The sequence below is a fragment of the Filicampus tigris genome, chromosome 11, assembly GCF_054856515.1.
Source record: "Filicampus tigris isolate MCC_2025a chromosome 11, RoL_Ftig_1.0, whole genome shotgun sequence".
Lineage (NCBI taxonomy): Eukaryota > Metazoa > Chordata > Actinopteri > Syngnathiformes > Syngnathidae > Filicampus > Filicampus tigris.
Genome location: NC_141227.1, coordinates 13,302,285 through 13,328,263, shown reverse-complemented (window position 1 = coordinate 13,328,263; position 25,979 = coordinate 13,302,285). Strand labels below are relative to the sequence as shown.

The following is a 25,979-nucleotide window of genomic DNA, read 5'->3' as shown; positions in this document are numbered from 1 at the left end:
CACCGCTTTCAATTCTCACACAGGATAAAAAAAATTTAAAATCTCTTTGCGGGGAAACGAATCATTTCAACCCTGAGTTACTATTTTGGTGCTCTTGATCCGCTCTGATTCAATGGCCAAAACTGCTTTAGCAGTGCTGCTCCGAAGAGAGGAATTTTTGGAAAAAAAAACCCGAAAAAAAACGAAAGGTTTAAATGGTCAACTATGGGATAAATGTGTCTAACTATACAATTCATGAGTCACACAGTGTGTGCGCAGTCAGCCTGCTCTAGTTTTAGTGTCCATGCATGACCTAAGGAGGCCCAATTTTATTTATATTAGCAGGTCCCTTTTGGTTTACAAAGGAATGATTATGGGAAAACGAGGATGTTGCCATTTTTTAATCTAAGGTGGGGCGAATGCTTTATGCAAATGGGAGAAAGCGAATACAAATTACTAAAAAGTTGAAAATAAAAAGAACTAAAGACTATTACTTATTTATTTATTTTCCTTCCAGTCTTTGTCAGCCGGCTACTCCCTGGTTTGAGGGGAGTTACAGTATTCCAGACTTTTTTAATACATTCTATGGCTGGAGGACGTGTTTCATCTTGACTCAAACGGTTTCAGAGAAAAATCCCGTTTATTTGCATTTTTAACTGTATTTGTACCAAAATGTATTTTCTTTGAGCCCGTATGCCAGTTTTGTGGAAATGTGCCTCAAATGTGTAATCCTACTAAATAACAAAACAAACTACAACGCCCCCCAAAAAAAATCACATCTACTTTTTTTTACCATAGCTAATAAGAGTAAATGACACTAACAAATCATTGCGCTTCATTCATATTTAACCATATTTTTCCAGCTATATTTGAAACATTTGCCATTATTATCTTGTGATTAATAATAAGACTGTATCAACGGCATTCATTTAATAGTATTAGTTGCATAATATTATCTACCTCACGTGTTTCCTTTTGTAAACGCTTTCCGAAAAAATCCTAAAGCAGCAAAAACAACCCCTCTTTACCCATCGTAGGGGGCTGCCATTTTGTCGCTTCTGTCAACTGAAAATGACATCACAACTGCTCAGGGCTCAGGTAACGACCAATCACAGCTCAGCTTCAGAAAATAGGTCAGCCGTGATTGGTTTTCAGCATTTTCAGTCGACAGGAGTGCTAAAATGGCCGCCCCCAGAGATGGCTAAAAACGGGATTAACTCTTATTCCACGAATGTAATATTTATCAGAATGCCTTGTTTCAACTAATGGTCTTGCATAGAACATATTCTTGAAAAAAATTATTTGGGTTGACTTCCATTTTAAACAAAACTTTAGAAAAACATTGTGGTGCATAACAATAGGGCATTAGGCATCATCTGAGATCAGCCATCCATAACTAAAAGTGTTTACCGAGTCAGGTTAAATTAAACCACACTAACACGCCAGCTGAATGTATTGTTGGAGGCATTGAATTATCTTTGAAAAGGGTCTTAAAAAACCATTGTAGAAAGCTGCAATTATTTACATTTTTAAGCCAATTACGAATGTGCAACACTACAGGAAAAGATAAACAAATCAAATGACAAATCAAATAACTGATTGCTTGTTTATATCAAAGACAAAAAGAGGCCGAGAGCATATTTCTGATTTCCAGCATAAATCTGTTGGTTGAATGGATTGAAAAGAGCAATTAGTTTTGTCTTTTTCCGCTTTGGACAAATGAACATAAATGCGGGGCGGGCAGGGTGCTCGCATGTGTGCATATTTCATCTCTTGCTGTTTCTGTTTTTGACTGAGCTGCACTATTTCAAATATGTTTGCACTGTGATGAAGTAATGATTTACACATCCAATTTTAATGTTTGCAAATTATCTACTGCAGCGAAAAAGTGATTTTAAAAGAAGAGCAAAACCAATTACCACACACATAAGATGTGAAAAATCAAGCAACTTATGGAGATGTAATCGTGATGGTGTTTCAATAATCTTCAATTTGTCAGAGATGCTTTCAATATAAAATCCTGTAATACAATATGAATGGGACTTTACTTATCTACATTGATGTTAGTGTAAGTTATTATAAATGTACCAAGAGGGGCAGTATGTTGTTTTATTTTGTTGTATTTCTAACAAACTATTTGTCATAGTTGTGGCTTCAAGTTTACAAAAGCCCAAATGCCCATTTTAAGGGATACAAAATAGTGATTAATTAGTAGCCACAACCCTCTTGGGGGCACATTTCCCCCCTCTCTGTCAAAATACAGCCATTTGTAAAACATGCAGGATCAGCATTACACTTGGCCAATTTATTTTAATGAGAAAATGTAATGCAAACTTGCTCAGTTCAGTGCTTATGGAATATATAATGTATGATTTGTTCATTAATGCAGCAAGTGTTCACCAATTCCTGAGGTGCACACATACATATTCTTTATTGGTTGGCTGCCGTGCTGTTGTTAAGCTTTGATTTGTACACATCATCAATAAGAATAGCCCAGGCATACCATCAGTGCGTGTGTGTTGAACACAGCTGTCTTGCGCTCTCCTGCTCATGAGCGAGCGAAGGACCGTCTGTCGATGCAGGTGATAAATGCGTTGTCTGCTATTTAATGGCGCACAATGTGACACAGGCGCCGAGACATCGACCCCTGTGAATCTTTAGGCAAAACTGTCCATGTGATTCAGGCATTTTTGATGGGTTAGTGGTTCACTTTTGACAGTCATGTGACAGGCTTTCAGGTTCACATCTGATCCAATTTGTCCTCACCAGCTGCAAGACCATTTGTTGCACTGTTTTTATTGTGTGTCCTCATGTCAAAATGTGGTCACAGAGAGCTACTGCAGAAGTGTTTAGAGTGCTTATACCAGTATGTCAGCCAGCTGTGATGTGTATTCTATCATCCAAGGGTTTAATTCCTGTGGGAAACGTGCTAGCTGTGTCAATTTTAGGTTAGCTTAGCATTTAACATGTCTTCTCCATCTTTTCTTGTCATCCTTTCAATGGTTTTCTTGGTGTTCCCCACAAGTGGGACTAGGCGTGGGCAATATGGGCAAAAAAAAAAATATATCGATATTTTTTCCAAAAACTCGATAATGATAATTTGACGATATTCTACAAAAAAATATTTTAAATCTGCACTTGCTTCACAGACCAATTGTGGATAGACAGCATATGTGAACAACAACTCTTTTAAATTGCTAAATACAGTTACTGCAAAACCTAATGATATTCTATGACAATATTTAACAATAAAGATCAAAACATTACGTATAGACTTTCATTGATTTGGGGGAATATTTATGTCATTTAAATGTCTCTGCTGTTATTCCATAATGATGTGACATTTTGAGCTGCAGTAAGTACTGGTGTACCACTGCCAACTATTGGAGCAATAAGAATGAGAAAAGGGTGTTACCTACAGCAATCAAAATGAGAAAACATGTATGTGATATGTGGCGTGACGAAGTGTCACCCAGCGAGAGAAAAAAAAAAAGACATTTTAAGTTTAGTCGATTTAGGGTATACTTCACATATGTATGCTACTTGCAACAATAAAAAGTAAATATTTTGTCTATAATTCATGTGCCACTGCGTTACGCCTCTGAGTTTTGCCATGATTTTTACCTCACTGCTCGTGTATTTTCCGGTGAATTTCTCCTCCCAAAAAAAAGGCAAATGACGGACGATGGAAGTTTACCCAAGCTGCAGACGGATGACCAATAATGGATACAATTTTTAGTAAAATGCCCAGCTCTGGTATTAGTGTTGTGAGAATAGTTCAACCCGCGCATGGTCTGACCGCAGCATGAGAATGTTTCAAATGTTAGCCTTCTTTTTGTCGTTGACATTGATGCAGCATTTAATGAGCCATTCAAAGCCCTGAAGAGATACATTTATGCCCATCTCCATTCTCTGGCTCATTCACTCATTAGAGTTGCTTGCAATGCTCCAGACCTTGAAAGTGAATGATAATGGAGCCAAATATTCATTGTGAGTCGAGTTTGATAACCTTGTCAGTTTAATGCTGGAAATGTAATGCGTAGTTTCACTTTCCCGGGATATTACTTTTGTGTCCTTTTGATGGATCACATTACAAGGCTATTTTTATCTGACACCCTTGTGGATACTGGTTTTCAATATAAAATGAACCAAAAAATGAGTGAACAAGAGAGGCACATTACAACATGAGTATAGTATTAGAATTCACGGAAAAACTTTGCATTACATTTCAGATTTGAGTATTTTGACCATCACAGCGCACACACCAAAACAATGAGTACTGCCGCAACCCAGCTCTCTTTGGGCAGTAGGCAGGGGACACCCTGAATTGGTTGCCAGCCAATCGCAGGGCACACAGAGACAAACATCCGCACTCACAATCACACCTAGGGGCAATTTAGAGAGTCCAATCAACTTACCATGCATGTTTTTGGAATGTGGGAATGAGTACCCGGAGAAAGCCCACGCAGGCACGGGGAGAACATGCAAACTCCACACAGGGAGGCCGGGGCCGGGATCAAACCCACGACGGATGTGCTAATGATGTAAAGTCCATCCATCCATTATCGATACCGCTTATCCTCACAAGGGTTATAGAGCATGTTCTCCCCGTGCCTGCGTGGGTTTTCTCCGGGCACTCCGGTTTCCTCCCACATTCCAAAAACATGCATGGTAGGTTGATTGGACACTCGAAATTGCCCCTAGGTGTGATTGTGGGTGCGGATGTTTGTTTGTCTCTATGTGCCCTGCGATTGGTTGGCAACCTGTTCAGGGTGTCCCCTGCCTACTGCCCGAAGACAGCTGGAATACACTCCAGCACGCCCGCGACCCTTGTGAGGACAAGCGGTATAAGTAATGGATGGATGGATGGATATATATATCTCACAAATGTAATTACTGTATCTACCATCATTATTGACGGGCAAAGTTTAAAACGTGACAGTGCACATTCCTGCACAACTTGGTTGATTAGAAAACCTGTTAGGTAGTGGATGAATTCAGCTTTAGCGTGTCCATCAGCCTAGAATGTTTTATATTCATGTATTTTATTCCTTCTACTCCGTGATGTGTGAAAAAATAAATAAAAAATAAAAGCACACAGACCAATTTCAGAGTACAAATTGCAATTCTCTAAAAAAAAATAAAAATAAAAAAAAAACGGTATGCAATGCAAAGTGTTGCTGTCACTGATCTGAACTGTCAAAGAGACAGGTAAATTGAACATCATCAATTGGATTGCTCTCACAACAGAACATAGCTCCCAGGTAACTTAAAATGTTTCATGATGCCATTCTTCCTTGTGCGGTATACACTATGTGGATATGTTCAAACAGGCATGGCTTGTTCACGTATCACATAGCCTTATTTTTAAATCATCTTCAAGCACTGATGTGAACATGTCAGAAATGATACTCATTGGCTACATACATAACTGTGGCAGACAAGGCTGTTAGAAGGAAGTGAGTGACCACTGATTACAAATACAAAATGCAAAAAAAAGGCAAATGTTGAGTTCTCTTTAAAAACAACTTTGATGTAATTCAAAATGAGATATAATTCATATTTTATGCTATTTTAACTGTTCTTCAATTAAAGGTGACTTTAAGTGTAATACACAAATGACTGCAAATGTATCTGTCAATCTGAGCCAAAGAGCTCAATAGTAAATTTTAATGAGCTCAACTGTATCCTCCAGGGAACAGATTTACTGGGCGACCCCCAGGCAACAAAGTGTGTTATTTAAACAATGTTTAGTGATATTATAGTTATTTTATTACAGGTGTGGGTTAAAGTGGACTATCTAAATTTCGGTAGGAATCATCACATCAAAGCATGAGGATTTCAACATGTAATTTCTTTCTGGATGGATGAAACGATGACACCATCGAGCTATGGTATTAGACTATGTAGAGGTTTCACCTGCAATTGGCTGGCAACCGGTTTCGGCTGCAAAGTCACTGGGGAGAGGTTTCAGCTCACCCTAATGAGGACAAGTGCGATATAGAAGATAAATGAATGGATGCATAAGTTTCACAGGTCACAAATCTTTAAGCCTAGGAGGAGGTCTGCATTTTATTTCACTTTACGTAACAGATTAAACCAATTTTTGTATATGACATACAACTAGATGAATAAAATATTCAGCATGTTGATACTAGATTATGCAGCTCAATGGCTTGGCTTAATACAGTACAATGATGATGTCTGTGGATATTTGAGTCCACCTGTTGTGAAAGTTGTCTGGCATACTGCGGGCCAGATGATCCTATTTGTGATTCTATCTTCCTGCCAGTGGAGGAGAGTGCAGGGCAGTCAGGTGTTTCATCAACACATTCCCAAACACATGGGATGCTTTCACACTGCTTCACAGTGAAGGACACACACACTTACCTATCAACAGTATGTACGCAAGTGACATTAAGTCACCATCTTTATATTTGAATTGAGCTTTTATTGTGTCTACTTGACATGACACATGAATGCACAACAATTTGCATACAGAAAATGCTTTAGTATGATTCCGCTACAGTTGCAACCATTAACTGCCTAATCGAAAACTAATCTTTTATCAAATCAATTGATAATTTTTTTTTTAATAATTGATGAATCATTTAGATATCTTTTTTTCTTAATTTAAAATTGTCCAAATGCTCGGAATTTCAGCTTCTCAAAAGTAAACGTTATTCAATTGATGTAGTCATCAATGAAAGCAGAGTGGTTAACTTTGTGTTGAATTAACATTTTTTAAAATGCTTTTACCTCGCAAAACAATGATCAACATTTTTGCCTATTTTCCGACATTTTACGAACATGTAAACTTTTTTTTAAATACAACTTATCAATTAATTGGCAAAATAATTGACAAATTAATTGATTCATAAAATAATAATTAGTTGCAGCTCTAAATTCCACTTTACATGGTATGATAAAAATGTTTTCCCAACATTTCCTCCTCTATATCAGGGGTCATCAATGTGGTGCCTGAGGGCACCAGGACCACATGAGTATCCTGCTAGCCTGTTCTAAAAATAGCTCAGCAGTAATGGGACATAGTGATTTACTAGGGATGTTATAAAAGTAATCATTTGAAAACGAAAACACTGGCAGAATTTCATAAAAATATAGTGTTGCATATTGACATTTTATTTACCTATTTCCTAATTATTGTGAGAAACCATTAGCATGATCAGTATCTTCACATAAATTGAATTAATTAACATATAATAAAAACATTATTAGTAGGAAGTTGATCAAATATGTTATTTCAGAAGTGTGTATCAAACTGGTAGGCCTTCACGTTAATCAGTATCCAAGAAGTAGGTCTCAGTTTCAAAAGGTTGGTGAACCCTGGTCTATATCAAAATATCCTGACGGCAATCATTTGAATGAATGACCCTTAGGTATGAGCATTTATTTATTAATTTAATACAATGGTCAAATCTTTATCTGTGCCACTTTAACAGTCTCGCATAACTTTAGAAATAAGGAACAGTACACGTTGAACCAGTTGATATTATTTACTGTGTTTTTCTTTGCACTAATAAGCATGCTATAAAGATGACACATTGGCTGTATATTAATGAATCCTTAATGGCTAGTCAGCACGTTTAGATACAGGGTAAATCACTGCAAATCACCTGTCTCTGTGTTTACACTGTGAAGCGGAAATGAGTCCTTGGTGGAAAACATAATTTTACTCAGCATGCAAAAAAGATCTTGTTAGAAGTTGGTCTGCATAATAGACAACAGGCACTTGATAATTTATGTGAACACTGTGTTGAAAATAATAGGAGGGATGTCATAGTAGGCATCTCTCTCTTTCTCGTATGTTTAGTATTAATCTTAACCAGAAAACATTCTAATGATATATTTGGTGAATCTTGTATGATGTGTGTATGCGTGCGTTTTGTTTGTTTGTTTTTGCTTTAAATGATACACTTACTAGGTTAAATCGATCTTTTCAAACTTATTGCATAATTTGCATTCTGTTTTTGCTGAATCTCACTGTGTCTTAGGATAGCCCACTGGATTCACAATAGATAATAAACTTTTCTTACTTAGTGGAAGGAAACATTACAAAACATGTATACATTTAAGAAAACGTTTAGAAGCAGGTGTGACATACCTTCTGCAAGCAGGCGTAGAGCATGCCCAAACTGAGGCTCCAACGTGTTTTTTTCAGCTACCAGTTCAGGTATGTAATTATTTTGATGCATTCTATCAGTCCAGATTTGCACACATAGGTCGTGCAGGCGTTCGATATTAAGCTCCTTGCTGCTGGAGTTGGCAGCTGTATATTCAAAAACGAGCAGATTCGTTCCTTTAAACAAAAAAACAAACAAAACAAAAAAAGAGCCCAAATATATTTCGTCCTCCGTGTCCGGGATGCTTGCCTGTAGGTGGATTTGTGATTCATAGAAGTGAGCCCATCTCTTTCACCGCTGGCTCTCGCCTCTGCGCCTCTTCAGCTCCACGCCAGAAGCTCACACTCACTGGATGTTCACTGCACGCTGCTCCCCGCCCCTCCGAACACTATTGGACACATGCTGAGATTGGGGGTGCTACACTACAAACACACCAGCACCACCTTCCACATGCATACAGTAAAAGTGAATTGGTTATAACGAAAACTACTGAACTTTCACACCGTTGAAAATAACAAGGGGGCTGTTCCATATTGATCTTGCACGAAGAACACGTTGATAAAAAGAAGATTGATAGTTTAATTCGTTATTGTTTCCCACTTGGTTACGGATTACTACAGCAGGGGTGGTGGTCTTTGAGTAATTCAGCAAAAATATAATGGCTAGCCTGATAGTAGACACATTTCACTGCAAAACAAGAAAATCTCTGCCAAACTGCCAACATTCGGAGAAACAGAAGGCAATTATAGGCAGTTCCCCAATGACCATGTTTAGTTCATGTAAATTTCCGCCACGTCTCGCAGTTTCTCTTCAGCTATTTATAGCCAATGTGACGACACATTCCAACTACAGCGGTAGAGAAAGTTAAAACCATCATGCAATCCATGCAAAGGATTGTTTATTGTGTACTATGGTGAAACAATTTTACCGATTTTTACTAAAACGTCCAATACAACAGTATCTATTCGTAATTACGCTTTGTAAAAATTGTTTATCATTTCCATTCTCTTTCTATATGCGTTATACAGTACAATCTGTTTAAAATGATAGATACGTCAAGGTGCCACCGTTTGTGGTCACTCACTGGATACGGTATTCTTTGGTGGATTCTTGTTGACCTCGTGTGGGCAGAAACTGTACTGCAAAATTTGAAACCCCTGGTCCCTTTGTGTAACTAATTTTTCTGTACAGCAAGTGCGTATGTAAGGAATCATAATTTGTTGCACTGTCCTCGACAACCACTGTATGACAACAACCACGTGGACGGAAGACTATTTTCACTGTGAACTGTTTCACTGTTCACTGTTTCAGCAGGTCAGGAATGTGAACAGTATAGACCTATATGATTTTGTTTTAGTCGAAATACTACACTACTGATAAGAAGGAAGAGCAAGTCGGGCGTAGCGTTAAGAGATAATTGAATCACGTGAATTTTGTGGTGGGACTCCACAGAAAGAAGGGGCCGGGGGCGGCCAGAGGACGAGAGTGTAAGCAAAGTTCACTTGTTAATAACACTGTGAGGACATTGTGTTTTGATGGCAGAATCGTATCAGAACCAGCTCACATTTGACAGGTAAGTTGATGTGAGTTCTTTGGGTACTGTGCTGGGTACAGTTAGGGGGGGGGGGGGACTCAGTTACTTGCACTGACTCACCTTCATCACTGTTGGCTTTGGCAGGAGGTGATGGAAGTACACTGTAAGAAAACACCGTTGTTTTTACGGGAAAAAAACGGCAGGTGTGGTTGCCAGAATAATATTGTAAAAAATACAGCAGAGTGTAAAACACATTACAAAACAACCTGTAAATTTTACAGTTCAAAACTGTAATCAAAACTGTTTTCAAAAGAGGCCGTGACCCCCAGATGGAAATGCAGATTTTAGACAATGGGGTAAAAACAATCACATAAAATGGACCCCGGAAAGAGTGGGGCTTTATGCCATTTTGGAGACCTACCACAGCCCCTGGTCTGGTTTGGAAGATTTCTTGGCCCTCATGTTTCTTCTCTTTCTTTTTTGGCTCTAGGTTTCTGGTGTGGATTTGGAACGTTTCCCTGCCATTCTGTTTTCAAAAGTGGTCATGACCACCAGATGAAAACACGGGCAAGAAAAACGATTTTGGAACATAGCCACATATAATTGAGTTACAATTTATCCATAAATTCATCCATACATCGAATCCATCCATTAGCCTTTTATGTGTAAAGGCAAAGCAGTTGTTATCCTCTGAAGAAGATTTAAGGACAAGCGGCACTTTACATCATTAGTAATTGTAAAGACGTTATATTGTTAAGAGACATCCTCGTTAATCTAAAATTAATGCCGTTATACCTAAATGCTGTTAATGCCAATATTGATAACGAGGGTTATATTATTTAATTCTATTCATGTGATGTTATTCAGTGAAATTGAATGGGATTTGATGTAAAACAAGCAACTGCTGTATGTACATTTTACATGAAAACATAGTTTAATAACGGCATAGGTGTGCTTTGACTGAAAACTGATGTTGAATTTACAATTTTAACATGCAATTTTTTGCCAGAAGCCCTGGCCAGAATAAAAAATGGCATCAAATCCCACTCTTCCCTAGAGTCCACAATCAGCCTCATTTTCAGGGCTGTGGCTAAATCATTTCTTGCCAGTCTAGCCATAGCAGCAACAGGAAATGCCAGAAATCCATGCCAGAGGCCTTGTCCATACTCACTAAAGTCCCACTTTTTGCAACACTATTTTCATAATGGCATAAAAGACTAATAAGACTAGTCTTCACAATTCTTCATGATGGATTCTTATTGTCAGTTGAATTTCTTTTTTATTTCTTCTACAGCCACTTTAGGGCGGAAACCTGAATTAATTGCGCCCTCTGCTGGTAGATGTTAAGTGGTGAAATGGTGGAATTCGTTTGCGTCAGGAAATAATGATGCAACATCATGTAAATTGATAAATGACATTTAATTTACACATATGCTCATGAAAATGCAACAAATTGATTTGACGTCATGCCATACCCGATTTTGAAAATCAGTAAACAATGAATTTACAGTACAGTATATAATTGAAATACTCACGTAGCTGTTTTTTGTTTATTTCTGCGTTATGTTGTCATGGAAACCGCCAGACTGATCACGTCATGTTGACAGACAGGGGCGCAAACCGGTTCGCTAAGAGCATCGGCATGGCCACAGTTCCCACTGATATACTGGTGACCAGTAACGAGGGAAAAGAATGGGAGAAGCACAAAAAGAATGCGACAGGGGTGATGGAAGACTTCAACAGCCATTGGTAGGACTTTTACTTGTTTTGACTGACTCCGATCAGTTTTAAACAATTCCAGTGTATGAAAATAGAATAAGCAATAGCTAGAAGCCAGACTTAAGTGGAATAATAATAGTTTCCCGTGGCACACCAAATGATTGGCCACTCGGTGCACACTGGTTGGGAATCACCTATTCGTGCATTTCTACACAGTGGTAAATTATGAGATGTATCAGAAAGGTTCCACGGCTGCTGTCACAATTTCAAACTTGGAGGAAGCCAAATCAAAGTGCAAACACCACCACAGGAAAGCCTGAACTGAGATTTGCACCTCTTGATTGTAAGACTAAATTAAAGCGGAAGTCAACCCAAACATATTTTTTTCAAAAATATGTTCTTTGCAGGGTGGCACGGTGATCGACTGGTTAGGATGTCCGCCTCACAGTTCAGAGGTCGTGGGTTCGATTCCGGCTCCGGCCTTGGTGTGTGGAGTTTGCATGTTCTCCCTGTGCCTGTGTGGGTTTTCTTCGGGTACTCCCGGTTTCCTTCATATTCCAAAAACATGCATGGTAGGTTACTTGAACACTCTAAATTGCCCCTAGGTGTGATTGTGAGTGCGGATGTTTGTTTGTCTCTGTGTGCCCTGCGATTGGCTGGCAACCGGTTCAGGGTGTACCCCGCCTACTGCCCAAAGACAGCTGGGATAGGCTCCAGCACGCCCGCGACCCTCGTGAGGATAAAGCGGTATAGATAATGGATGGATGTTCTATGCAGGCCCACTAGTTGAAACAAGGCATTCTGATCAATATTGCATTTGTGGAATATGAGTTAATTCACCCGATTTTAGCCATCTCTTCGGGCAGCCATTTTGTCACTTCTGTCGACTGAAAATGACATCACAACTGCTCAGGACTCAGGTAATGATCAATCACGGCTGACCTGTTTTGTGAAGCTGAGCCGTAATTGGTCCTCTGAGATAGCTAAAAACGGGTGGATTTTGCTGTTTAACTCATATTCCACAAACGCAATATTAATCAGAATGGCATGGGCAGCTGTGGAAAATGAGGTTCTCTACTACGGATTAGAGCAGTATGAAAAACGGAAAGAGCATTTGTCCTATAATCACAACAGTTAAACTTTAGGAAATCAAGTTCAGTAAGGTATAATGTTTTGGGAATTAAATCCTGCTATTGAAACACATGGGATCAGGGCTGGACTGGCACACAAATAATCACCCATGGCATTTTGACTCCGACCGGACCGGGCGTGCATGCACTTACACATGCTCACAACCTCTTCTGTGACTGAGAAATTTTGTCATACCTTCCTCAACACATCATAATACGAGCAGGATCAAGTCTAAAGAAAAGGCAACATTTTGCTGAGCTTAAATTACTAGATAATGCCATTTTGTTTGCAATTGCTTTGCTTTTAATGTACTTTGTACTTTTATCTCATGTATTTGCTAGCTACCAGCCAGTCAGACACTGTTTTGTATACCGCAATTAATGGACCATTCATTTAAATCATAAACCAAAAGCATAGTGACACATCAATCATTTAATGCTTCACAATTCTAAACACCGGTTTTCACTTAGGTTTGTTCTTTCATTATGAATGTATTGAGCAAGGTTCAGGATATTTATGAATTTGTGACTGTGAATGGTATGATAAACAATGACTTCTCAGCCATGTTGTTTGCTTGCCATGGTGTGAAAATAATAGATATAGTTAATGACTGCAAGAATCAAATGTTTTATTTCAACGTCAGATTCTTCTAAAATTTTGCAAATTTCTGTTTGTGAATAAAAAAATTGCATAAAGAATGATGAAATTCATTAAATATGCAAAATTGTTATCATTTGGGTTACTATAAAAGCAAATAGCATCCTTTAGATTAAGAATACAGGGGTATCAAATGGTTTAAAGAAATTAAGCATTAAATCAGACCAAAATTGCATTGTGGTCACACAGTCAAAGAATAAATGAGATATTGTTTCAGTGTCATTCCGACAGAAAGAGCAAATATTACTAACATCAACAAATTTGGAAATTAAGGAATTAGCGGATATATATTGTGTAAGATATTAAAATGTATTACCTTGTCTTTATTAGTAATACAATATTTATTAGGTAAAAGACAAGCTTTTTTTCCAATTTATATTCACAATCTGAGAATTCCAAAAAGCTTTCCCTCTAGGCACAATTTTGTTTTTTTAAGTAGAATCTGGCGTATATATTTATTAGTACATTTTTTGTCTATTAATTCAATTCCATCTAGCATTAAAATCGCATCAATCGAAGCAGTTTTACCGTATTTTAAGTGATTTACCATAAATTGAATCAGACCATTAGGAATAGCACGCATTACTAAATTAAAGGTTTTGAAAGGAATTGGAAAATTGTGTACAGACATAAATTGCTCATATAGCCTACTGTGTTCTTCAATGTTTACATGGTGTGTTATGACGTAAATGGTGCTCCGCCTTCTTACCTACATCACATTTGAAAAAGAATTCGGTGTTAATGATATTTCATTTTCTGGTGAAATAAAGGTTTTGATTGATTGTTACTTTTTTTCGGAATGGGTTGTTTGTGGCTTCTCGGGTGAAGAAGTTTATCCTCAACGTCTTACCTCATGCAATGTATATACATTGTTGTCATGTTGATATCGCTAAACTGAAAATAAAATAGTCCCAAAACAAAATTGCCGTAGTACATTTTAATGGGGAATAACTGCCTGTCCGCTCCCAGCTGCTAAGCTACCTGCTGTAAACACAAACCACGTGACCGGCAGCTCTTGCCGTCAGGAGCTTTGCAGCAGCGGGACGAATGACGGCTTAGCTGTAGAGGAAGTTAGTGGAGGCAGGCGGGCAGGCAGGCGGGCAGCCGCGTTACTATGTGACCTACACGAATTGGACACATCATTGCACTCAGACAGAGGTAAGCCTCCACGTATAAACGCTCACATGTTCAAATCTACAGTGAGCCAAAGCTAAACAAGATGCTCGTGGGCGTGTTCTTGCAACGCCTGTTAGCTTCGGTCAGGCTACAAACAATCCTAGGCCTCTGCTAGCACGACGTAGTTAGCATGTCTGACATATTTTGCCTCGCTCTTGATGTATTATCTACTATACATGTTAAAATGTTGTCCCTAGAACGACCGAGCCGATTTGTCATGCGGTTATGCTACAGTCGTGGGGACACACGTATGTTTACTGGGATAAAGACTTGAGGAATAACTAAACTTCCTCCACGGGTCTTCGTTAGCTTGCTAACGGATATGATTCGTAGCCGCAGATTGGCATTAGCAACGCGGGCTAACTAGACTGTAGACTGTTTGGAAAACTAATCAAGATAAGTAACATTTAATCCTCGTTTCCAAGCAAAATTAGCAATCTACCTTAATTTTTGTCTGTTTAAGCGACCACCACAACCCCACCGGTTGTACTTACATGCTGAATGCATCCGATCTGGCCTGCTGCAACTTGTGTACAAGCTTGCTAAAACTAGAATTACTGATTTGCATTTGGTGCCGGTCGGGAATTTAGAATGTTTAGAATGTCGTAAACATTCTGACAAAACGTTCTAGTTTCCTAGTGGGGCGCCGACATTTGAAGTGAAAACCTTGTTGACCGAAGTAAACAGCTCGCTAATTGCTAACTGCTAACTTAGGACAGTAACATGCAACATCGATGGAAACGACATTGAATCGCGTTATTGTCACATACTTGACCCTCCGCCCCTACTTGTTTACATTAGCACTTATGTACAGTTGCTGACTTGATCATGGTTAATTACATTTATGATGCTTTGATGTGCACGTGTAGCTGTAACCACATGTCAGTTACCTAAATGGTGCTTTTTATCTGTATCGTCCCCATCTAGGAAGGTAGCAGCATTCATGGATATTGTGGACACTTTTAACGTTTTAATACCCAGTGACCAGTTGGACGACACCCTTGTCATCGGTCAAAATCTGGAATGTGAAGCCAGTAATGAGTTTGGGCCGGGACTCTGCCTTGAAGATTCGCTCAAGAACATGTTGAGTGACAAAGATCCTATGTTTGGATGTGCAACTTCTCAGTTCAACCTGCTGGATAATGAGGACTCAACTTTTCAAATTTCAGGCTCAGCAGGTATGCATTCTATCAATGCAAGACAAACAGTATTCAAATGTTGTCTTGAAAACTATTTTCATGTTTCGTTGAGCCTGCCAGAATTAGTTTTTCCGAATGATTTAGCTCCATATGGTTTTTCTTCTCATTCTTTTTCTTTAAATAACATTACAGTACTTATGTACTATTGTAATTTATTTTTTTTCCTGGCAGAGCTCAGTGGTGGTTCAACAGCCACAGGCATCACTGGTGACCTGGCGGTAACAGAAACAAATTCGGTCACAATCAAGAAACCTGTAGGCAGACCCAGGAAACGTCCATGTAATGTACAATTAGGTAAGCCTCAAGCTTCTTTTTTTTCTTTCTGCCACATTTCAACAAATCAAGAGAGATGGAGTGACCTGTTTGAGTTCTAGATGCAGAATCCACTGATGGTCCAGAGCCTGCTGAGCTTACCACAGATGCTGTACCCAGAGGAGGACCGGGAAGGAAACCTTTCAACAGACTACAGAAATCGTTTCTGATCAAGAAAGGAGTTAAAGGAATACAGCTGAAGAAAGAACTAACTCTGGGTGGACGCATCAATATCAACGATATTGAAGGTGGATTATGGTTAAAACCTTCTGTTGTGTTGAAACGACTGACTGTCACCATTGGAGGATTCAAGATTGAACTACTTCCTGGACCGTCCTATCTCCATGACACAGAAGCCAACTTTGCCAGTAGTTTTTCTTATGGTGCGGATATTGGGTTTGCCATGATGTCAGATGATAGTGTCTCCGCACAGAATCCTGCACCTGAGAAAGTCGCAGACAAGGGTATAACGGAGAATATGTGTGTTGATGATACACCACTTGGTTTGGGGCCATATGTGAACCCTAATGACGTTCAAGCGGCTAACGGGACAGAACTAAAAACGTGCACTCAAGGAACTAAAGATGACAATCAGCCTATCGAAAGAAAGCCAAAGCCAGTTAATGACAGAAAATGTGGCATTAAATCGCCACCAAGCAATGGGACCGCTGCAAGTAGCAAGGTGGACAACAAAGAAAAGAAACCGATTTTAGCCAAAAACCTTCTTCAATCAAAGCAACCACTTAATTTCATTAAGAAAGGTGTGATTAGCGGTGAACGAAGCAACATGAATAAAGGAGCTACGGTTTCCCTAAATATACCATCCAAAGTTGTCCAAAGAGATGTCCTCCGCAAATTAAAGTCTCTTAAAGAGAAACGAAGCAGTGAACATTTAAAAAGGCGGTCTGAAAGCACCCCGAGTGAGCATACCGCTAAACATCCAAAGATGCAAACAGGCGATCTCAAAGTGAAGCCTAGCTCTCCAGTGAAGAAGACGCCATCTAGTGGGAGTCGTCTAGTTGATCAACACAGTCCAACCAAACCGGCTCCTACGCCCAACACCTTGAAAGCAGATGCCTCAAACTCCTCCCATGTCACTCGTCCGGGTCATTCCTCCAAAACACCAGAAGAAGCAGGGCAAGAAAAGCCTAAGATGAAGAAGCCTGAAAAGATCCTACAAAAGCAAAAAAGTAAAACTGCAAGAAGCATCTCTGTGGATGAGCCACAGTTGTTTATCCCCGACAACGCTCCGGCTGTAAAGAAAGAAAATGTTGAGCAACAGGTGCAACAGCAGCAGCAGCAGCAGGAGCAACCTGCCAACAGCGAGTCTGTGTGGGATGGCAACAACTGCTGTGGTCAGTGCAAGAAACACCACAACAACATGTAAGTATTATCGCCGATAAACGTTTCTCAAACTTTTCCAGCTCGTGACACAAATTAGAAATATAATTCATCGTGTGTATCACAATGTCCTCATTTTATTACTGCAGGCATAATTCCAAAACACTTTTGTCAAGATATGTTGGACCTGCTTGACACTCAGTGAAAATCTTTTTCAAACTGCACTTCGACCATTCATTGTTTATGTGCAGCCACGACACAACGGCATGCCATGTTGGCTGGCGCCTCACGACTTGAGCGACTGCCGCTGCTGCGCCACGGAAGCAAACTGACAAACAAAATGGCCAGTTAGATCGCAGCTTGTATATTGTCTGCATCACGTCTCATCCTCCTTCTCATTGTAAATTAATATGCACATAATTGCATCGTCCTGCGTCCTGCCCAATGATGAATGCCATAAAAACCAGGTGCAGTGTGAAAAGGGTTTTATTTTGGCAATCTGACCCAATAAGAACCCCTGCACCATTTTGTGACTAGCATGATAGTGTCAGCTTCATTACAGAGATTCAGCCATATAAATTGTTACATATGACTGATTTATACAAAATGACTGTTTTAGTACCATAAATTGCTCAAATGTTAATTATTACATACAGTAGAATGATTGAGGGTATTAAACAGATGTCTTGTAGTGATATTACTATGAAACAGTGGTCACATTACGGACTGCCAAAGAAATTGAACGTCACGGTATTCCCCCTCCAACCCCCCCCCCCCCCCCCCTTCCAGGTTCATGGTAGGCTGCGGCCGCTGTGATGACTGGTTCCACGGTGACTGCGTTGGTCTTGACCTGCTCAAAGTACGTGAGATGGAGGAGGAGGACCAGATGTACGTGTGCTTAAAATGCTGCGAGGAGGAGAGCAAAAAGATGGAGCCCGAATCCCCGGCCATTTCTGCGCCTGAAATAAAGACCGAAGCTCTTAAGCAGGCTCCCAAACCCAAGCCAGCAGCCTCTGAGGAACTGACATCAGGGGGGGTCCGATCTTTAAAGAAGGTTAGTCATCTTAGCATTTTTGTCACTAAAGTTGTTGAACAATGTATATCTTTAATTACCGCTATATGTGTTCCCCAGCTAAGTGATGCTCTGATATTAATCATAGCCAGTGTTTCCACTTCACAAGGGTTTGTTGTATTTTTTTTGTTATTACTTTCCTTGTACACTGATGGCTTGCACATGGGTGTATGCTTACTGTCGGTCTGTGTACTCACCAACATTTGTACCTTCTCATAAAAGGTAGACATAGACTCATCCATTGTATTGTACAAAAATAATGACATTCAGCCAACATAGGGAAATTCACCTACTGGTGCATCTGCACAATATGATAAATTCAGCCACTACAAAGATAATAATGATCAGTTTTGATATTGTTTGACACTGTCAGAGTGGTTCCAAACTATGTTTATTGTTGTGCGTGTCATTTCCAGCGATGTAAAACTGCACAGACTCATTCTAAGAGATGTTTTGACCCTCGCGTTTATATGAATTAGGTAACCAAAATATAAGATACAAATCTTTGAAACATATTCTTTTATGCCTGTGAATATTGTCATTTATCCAGGTCCTTTCATTCTCAGGGCATTGAATCAATGGCAACTTGAACAGTCCAGTTACGATCGATTCATTGCCCGCAGAAGTATGATGCTTTGCCACTCTACACCTCTGTGAAGTACAAAAATAACTTTTAAAACTAACTACAATTGACTTAGGAGCACGTAGTGGAGCGCAAAACTCTGTCAATGCCAAACATTACCATTGTATTATAATTGTAAAGGTGAACGTTCATATTTTTTCTTTATATTTCTCATGTGGATTGGTTTTCAAGTTTTATTTTCCCTAATATGAATGCTAAAATGTACCTTAAGTAATTAGTAATTTCTCTCTTTCAAAATAGGAACAAGGTAGAAGATCGTCTGCAGATGTCAAAGAAACTCATCATAAAACAGGTATTTGATACAGCACTGTAAATTCTGTGAATATGTTGATGTGTGTTAGTGGTCTGAATTGACAAAAGATGTCCAATATCATGTTTTACATGTTTTATTTAACTCTTAAAACTGAAAGCATACATATGAATGGGAATTGTTTGCAATTTATGTATGTTCTTTTGTCATTTTCACAGTTTGCAGTTTAATTTTCAAATTGTACACCAACGGAAAATATATTTGGCACTGTTTGAACTTACAATTTTATAGAATTCAACACTAAGGAAAAACAGCTTTGTTTGAGTTGCAGTTCTTTTTCTTTTTTTTGTTTGTTTTCATGCAAACTTACTCGGTTTTTTGTCTGTCTTCACAGGCATTCACCTGAAACTTGAGGCAAAAAGTAAAAGTGCATCTTCCACTTCAAAAAAGCCAGCGTCTATTGAGGAGATCAGGCGCAGTGTGCGTGATTCTCTGAAAGACATCCTTATACAGAGGTAGGAAATCTCCGTAAATTTACATTACACAGCCTCTTCATCGAACAGCTTTGAAAAACTGTTTTGTAAAGGTGCTGAATGTGTGACGCTCTGTATTTTAGGTTGAAGGAGTCTGATTTGAAAGTCCCAGTGGAGAAAGCTTCTGAAGTTGCCAAGAAGATTGAGAGAGAAATTTTCCATATGTATAAAGATACTGAAAACAAATACAAGAGCAAGTATCGAAGCTTGATGTTTAACCTCAAAGATACTAAAAATAATGTAAGTGTCGTTGGAGATGTCTCCAAATGAGACCAGACATGATCTGTTAAGCAATGACAGTTTTAGTATAATTGAAAAGTCATCTCCTTTTCTTCCACTACTCAGGTTCTCTTTAGGAAGGTTCTAAAGGGAGAAATATCTCCTGCTAATCTAATCCGAATGAGTCCCGAGGAACTGGCTTCCAAGGAACTGGCTGCTTGGCGGCAAAGAGAGAACCGACATGTGAGTAATACTCAAAACTCATGCATCCTCAACTAAACTTGACTACCATTATAACCCTGACTAAGGCTGATTGATACTCATCTCCTCTATAGTTAACAAATCTGCATCTGGATGACGTTTTTTTTTTCCCCCACAGACAATTGAAATGATCGAAAAAGAGCAAAGAGAGGTTGAGAGGCGTCCAATAACCAAGATCACACATAAAGGGGAGATTGAGATCGAGAGTGAAGAACCAGGGAAAGTACCTGAACCTGTGGAGGTGGAGGTAAGAAAGGGACCATGACCTAATTTGTTATACAGTGGTACCTCTACTTATGAAATTAATTGGTTCTGGAAGAAATTTCTTAAGTAGAAAATTTTGTAAGTAGAGACGCATTTTCCATGTAAATGCCCTAATCCGTTCCAAGCCCCCCAATATTCAGACATAAATGTTTTATAAAGCATAAAAATGCATCAAAACATGTAACAAATACATGTTACAATTAGATTATTGCACAATAAATGAGAGTTGTGCGTAATGTAAAAAACAAAGAATAGAGTAAAGAATAAAAATGATGGTCGTTTACCTTTTAATTGCTGTCTTCATCGCTTTTTGCCCTCTTTGGTTCATGTTCTCTCTCAGAAGTGGTTTTTGCCTGGCGTTTTGTAAAGAACTGATTTAATAACGTGGCGACTATCGATACATTACGTTCATGTTCTTTGGCGAGATCAACCAAACACATCCCCTTTTCATACTTTTCTATTATCTCTTGCTTTGTTTGTATGTATGCAGATAAAAAACAATTTTCTCCTTTTTTTTCTTTTCCTCGTTTCCGATTCACTTAAAACTATCGGAACACCTCATGGCCCAAGGGGCGAATGACGAGGACGCTGCGTAGACATAACTATCACATATATATCTATCTACCTATCTATCTACACACAGACACATACGGTAGAGGTCCCTCTTAGCCAATGGAATGCCAGGAAGATGCTAGGTAATAGCCAATGGAAGAGCAGCTATCAGTATGTTGCGTTAAAGAAACTCTGGAGCTGCGAGTAGCAGCCCATACTGTTTTTTTATCTTTCGTATCCTGAAATTTCTTTCGTAACAAGAGGCAATATTTTCCTGTTGAGGCGTTTTGTAACTTGAAAATTTCATATGAAGAGACGTTCGTAAGTAAAGGTACCACTGTACTCACAAGTAAATGTGTCACTCAATTGTGGACTCCGCCTCTTTTCTTCGCAGGTTGAAGCACCAGTCAAAGTCCCAGAAGTGCCAGTAGAAGCTCCAATTGCTCTGGAGAAACCCGCAGAGAGCACTGAGACTGCGACAGACACCACCAGCAAACACAAGTCTCACTTATTTGACCTCAACTGCAAAATCTGTACAGGTGACTTACAACATGAGCCCGACTTGTGACCTCATACATCAAGAGTGTCAACGACTGACTTTCTTGTCTTACCAATTAAGGCCGCATGGCACCCCCAGTGAAAGAGGCACCCACCAAAGTGGTCAAAGTTGCTACAACAGTGGCGAAGCGACAGTCTGCCAAAAGCGAGGAGACGAGCACGCCGGCGCCATCTGTCGTTGAGGACGACCTGCACCTCACAGTCTTAGAGGAGAGCTTTCAGAAGGCTCACACCAGCTACGAGCGAAGGTGAGCAGTCATTTGCGATACGTGTCGTATGCAGCTTAGTGTCGAAAAAGCGGCTGAAGCGCTCCTCTTTCCATCTCAGGTCTGATCACACAGCTGGCCGAGATGATGATGTGTCATTCCTCTCCAGCCTGAAGTCCTTGTGGCGAGGTTTCCTTACTATGCACTCTGTGGCTAAACTTGTCACAAAAGCTTTCCCTGTGTCAGGCATTCTGGACAGCTTGACTCAGGTACGCCGGCCTTCTTTAACGACCCCCTCCAGACACACTTTGGCTAAGACTTAAGTGTTTCAAGTCCACTTTGAAACTTAAATCTACCTTATTAATATTCTCATAAAGATTCCGACCTCTCTGCCCCCGTTGAAATCACTCCATTTTGCATATGATTGGTCTTAAGTCCACCCCACCTGTAGAAGTTTCATGTCAGCACTCTACTATTCACTAGTCAGCCCAACAGAATACTATTTTGTGTGAGTTTTGGTCAAAAGTTTTTTTTAGAAAGTGTATAACAACATTCTGACACAGTGATGTATTTTATACAATGTAATCATATAATTCTATATTCAAATCAGCAAAAGAAAATACAACTTTTGAAATGGCATTAACAGAGCTTAGACCTAAATGCAGTTGAAAATCTGTGGCGGTGACATAAAGGGTTGGTTCATAAGACATGACCATGAAATTTGAGATACAGTACAGTATGCATTTTTGTAGGAAAAAGTGGGCACATAGAGTATAGTGTCAACATGTGAAACAAATTTCTACCCCAAAAGACTCAGTGTTGCTATCAAAGCAAAGTGTGAGCAAAATGTGAAATTTTAAGAGGGATAAGCCCTGTACATGCATCATGGAGCAAACAAAGGTGACTACTCATTTGAAAGTATAGAAGGCAAAATACTTTAACACTATTTTCCCCCCTCCATAGGATCTTCCTGACAGCATTCAGGTTGGCGGAAGGATAAGTCCTCAGACTGTTTGGGACTACTTGGAGAAGATACGTGCTACTGGAACTAAAGTAATAAATATTTTACTTCTTAACTGGAACGTTGAGACATTCCATTACGTCTAACTGTACGTTGATTGTTACTTTGCTGACACATGCTGTTTGTTTGTTTTTTTCTTTTCTACATAAAGGAAGTGTGCTTGATTCGCTTCTGCCCTGTAACTGAGGAGGATGAGATCTCCTACACTCTCTTGTATGCTTACTTCAGCAGCAGAAGACGTTTTGGGGTGGTGTCAAACAATCGCAAACAAGTGAAGGACATGTATCTCATTCCTTTGGGTGCTTCTGAAAAAGTGCCACATCAACTTGTGCCTTTTGATGGACCAGGTGATCAAAACAAGCAGATTCTTCCCTCCAAAGAACAAAGTCATTCCCATGACACTAATGTAATTAATCTTGTGATTTGGCAGGTCTGGAAAACAACCGAGCAAACCTTCTCTTGGGACTTATAATCCGCCAGAGGCCGAAAAGAGATTACATTCCTGTTGACATCAACGAAACGACAAGGATATCTCCTGAAGTCAAGCCCGTCCCAGTTTCTGTCAAAGAAACCCCTGCGGAAGAAGAAGATGAGAAACTCTTCCTGGCCTCCTTGACTACTCCCAATAAAAGCGAGAAGGATAAACTACTTGAGACTACAGAAGCTGCAGAGGAGCCCATCACAGAGTCTTTTGAAGAACCATCTGCAGTGGCGAACAGCAGCCAGGAATCCCACAAGCCTCTGCGTTTTCTTCCAGGTGTGTTACTCGGCTGGGGTGGAGAACTCCCGCCACTGCCAGATTTCGGAGGAAAGCCTCTTGGTGACACTCACAAGGCTCATCCCGCTCCGAAAACAGAGGTGCCACCCAGCGGGGGCTCCAAGGGTCCAGCTGCTGCTGTTGTTGCGGCTGCGCCTCGAGAGCGCTTTGTCATCAAGAAAAAAGAAGTGAAAGCCGTCCAAGCTGAACCGCAGTCATCCAGCCAGACGGAGGCTGCGAACACATCACTGAGAAAAGATGCTGAGGCGGCACCCCGAGGTCCTCAAGTCTCCCTGAGAGATAAGCCTCCAGATGTTTCCACGGAAGCTTTCTTGGAACGCTTGGCGACGCTTCAAAAAGAGAGTGAAACGAGCACCGGTGCTACCCCCAAAAAGGATGACATTGCGCTTCTCCCCGATTCAGACAAAGCAAAGCTGGAATCGCAGCCGGCGCCAGAGCACACAAATACCTCCAAACCTCTAAGTGGCATATTGAAAAAGATTTCCACCTATTCAAGTGTGACCGAAAACAAAGCCAGTGAAATGAGCCCCATTGCCCCTGTTGATGCTAAGCAGGCTCCTGTGTTGAGTAGCAGTAAAATCAGATCGGTTACAACATTTCATCAAGGCTTTTTACAGATTGCTCAGGCCAAACACAAACTGAAAGAACAAAACCAGTCTGCCAGTCAGTCAGTCCCCGGTGAGTGCGAAGAGCCTGCTGGAGTCCAGCCGAGCGGCACAGTAACTCAAGCAGGAAACCCTTCTGCAGTACAACAAGACACGGGGACGGCGCCAGCTCTCCCAGCATGCAACAGTGCTGCACCTGTCCACCACCACCACCAGCAGCAGCATCACCAACCTCAGGTACCTGGCAGCAACCACGACCCATCTGTTCCGAACTCTTTCCACAACCCACACGTCCAGGATCAGACTCAGGGCACAGCGCAGGCCCAGGAGTTTGTTTCACTCGCGGCGCAAGCCGAGATTCTCCCCCAACCAGCTGGTCAACCTCCATCGCAGGCCAAAGAGGAAGCACAGGAGGAGCTCTACACTTACTGTCACCCGTGGGAGGAGAGGCAGCAGCACAGCGAGGAGAGCGACCACCAGGAGAGGCACGGCCACCGCAGAGACTCGCACCACGGGAAGAAGAGCAAGCACCATGACAGGGGGCGGAGCAGGAAGCACGAGCACGGCTACGACGACAAGCGCAGAGACAAGAATAGGCACCACAGATACTCTGAGGACCGCTACGGTGAGAGGCGGAAAGAGCGATACTACAGCGACGACTACGGCAGCCGCCACAAAGAACGCCACCGACACCGGCGGGACTCGGACTATGACTATGACTATGACAATGGGCGGAGGAGCTCAAAAGACAGTTACTCGTAGTAATAATGTTTTTGTTTTTTTTTTTACTTTTTTTTTTTTCCCCCCCCAAGCCCCCAGTAGTGTGTTTGGTGCTCAAAGAAACTCATTCTCTGATTTAAACCACAGATTTTTTTGGGCCGTTTCGATTGTTTCCTAGACGTTATCAGTGTGCAGCTTATATGTAACGTCCCTCCCGGAACTTCTGTTATGACAAGCTGAGCTATTGTTTTAGTGGAGTTACGAAGTTCATCACACTTGCTTTTCAATTTTCTACACCTTGTAAAACCAACAACAATGCTGCAACAAAACCTCCTTCCTCCTCCATACAGTGGAAAACAAGCAAATCCGTTTCCGTTCCAATGTAAGCCTTTCCTATCGAGGTGTGACTAAGAAATTGACTAGTTGGTGTAGATTCACCCCCAATTCAGAAAAGGGGCCATTTTCAATTTGAAATTTTAAGATTTTTTTATTTTTATTTTTTATTAACCATCTTGATTTCACTGACACGCTGCATCAAGTTTTCAACTTCCTGGTAATATTAAGCTCAAAGACATTAGGCCAAACTATTTTGGAGATAAACTCATATTTGTCGCAAAACCAAACTTTCCGGAGACACCCACTGAGCAGCGTCTTGTGTTCCCAAGTTGGTTCCTTTTAAATTGGTTTAAATATTTTATAGTCTTACTTTCTATTTGAAAAGCATTGTACATTTTTGGCTTGTAATATACCTTAGAAATGAAGTGTGCCTTTGCACGTGTGTATGTACAGTTGGTAATAAAGCTAATTCTTTTTTTTTTTATTGTTATAAAAAAACCTAAAATTTCCGTGTACAGTAAATACAGTATATTAAAGATACAGTCACCTAAACAACACTGCTGTACTCTAATTAAATGTACATTGATCTGACTACAGATGCAGTTTTGCTGGTATGATTTGTCTTTTTTTTTTTTTAAGTGATATTTGTATATAAAAGATCTGAATTGGTTTGAACAAGCTTTGCAAGGAGCCTTATAGAACTGCAGCGGAACGCCCAAAGCCCAACACAATTAGTTTCGTCATGCTGGTTGACTTCCTATAGCTCTAA

The 25,979-nt window shown here is 40.2% G+C and overlaps 2 protein-coding genes across 4 annotated transcripts in view; one reads left to right on the top strand and one right to left on the bottom strand.

The window, feature by feature from the left end:
* khdrbs2 (KH domain containing, RNA binding, signal transduction associated 2) overlaps positions 1–8,458 on the bottom strand; it is a 45,646-nt gene extending 37,188 nt beyond the window's left edge. For all 3 annotated transcript variants that reach the window (XR_015088778.1, XR_015088779.1, XM_086045971.1), the window contains exon 1: positions 8,105–8,458. Coding sequence is in view for 1 of the 3 variants with exons in the window: in XM_086045971.1 (XP_085902097.1) it covers positions 8,105–8,195 (91 nt within the window). In the remaining 2 variants the exon portion in view is untranslated. The remainder of the gene's footprint in view (positions 1–8,104) is intronic.
* Positions 8,459–14,184: 5,726 nt separating this feature from the next.
* Positions 14,185–25,806, top strand: phf3 (PHD finger protein 3). Its single transcript, XM_086045078.1, has 16 exons — positions 14,185–14,322; positions 15,268–15,518; positions 15,711–15,833; positions 15,914–17,234; positions 17,982–18,246; positions 19,148–19,199; positions 19,552–19,672; positions 19,774–19,930; positions 20,036–20,152; positions 20,289–20,417; positions 21,381–21,525; positions 21,606–21,792; positions 21,872–22,019; positions 22,714–22,803; positions 22,923–23,118; positions 23,202–25,806. The coding sequence occupies exons 2-16, from the start codon at positions 15,284–15,286 to the stop codon at positions 24,914–24,916; spliced, it is 5,001 nt and encodes a 1,666-aa protein (XP_085901204.1). The 5' UTR covers positions 14,185–14,322; positions 15,268–15,283; the 3' UTR covers positions 24,917–25,806.
* The last annotated feature ends 173 nt before the right edge of the window (positions 25,807–25,979 follow it).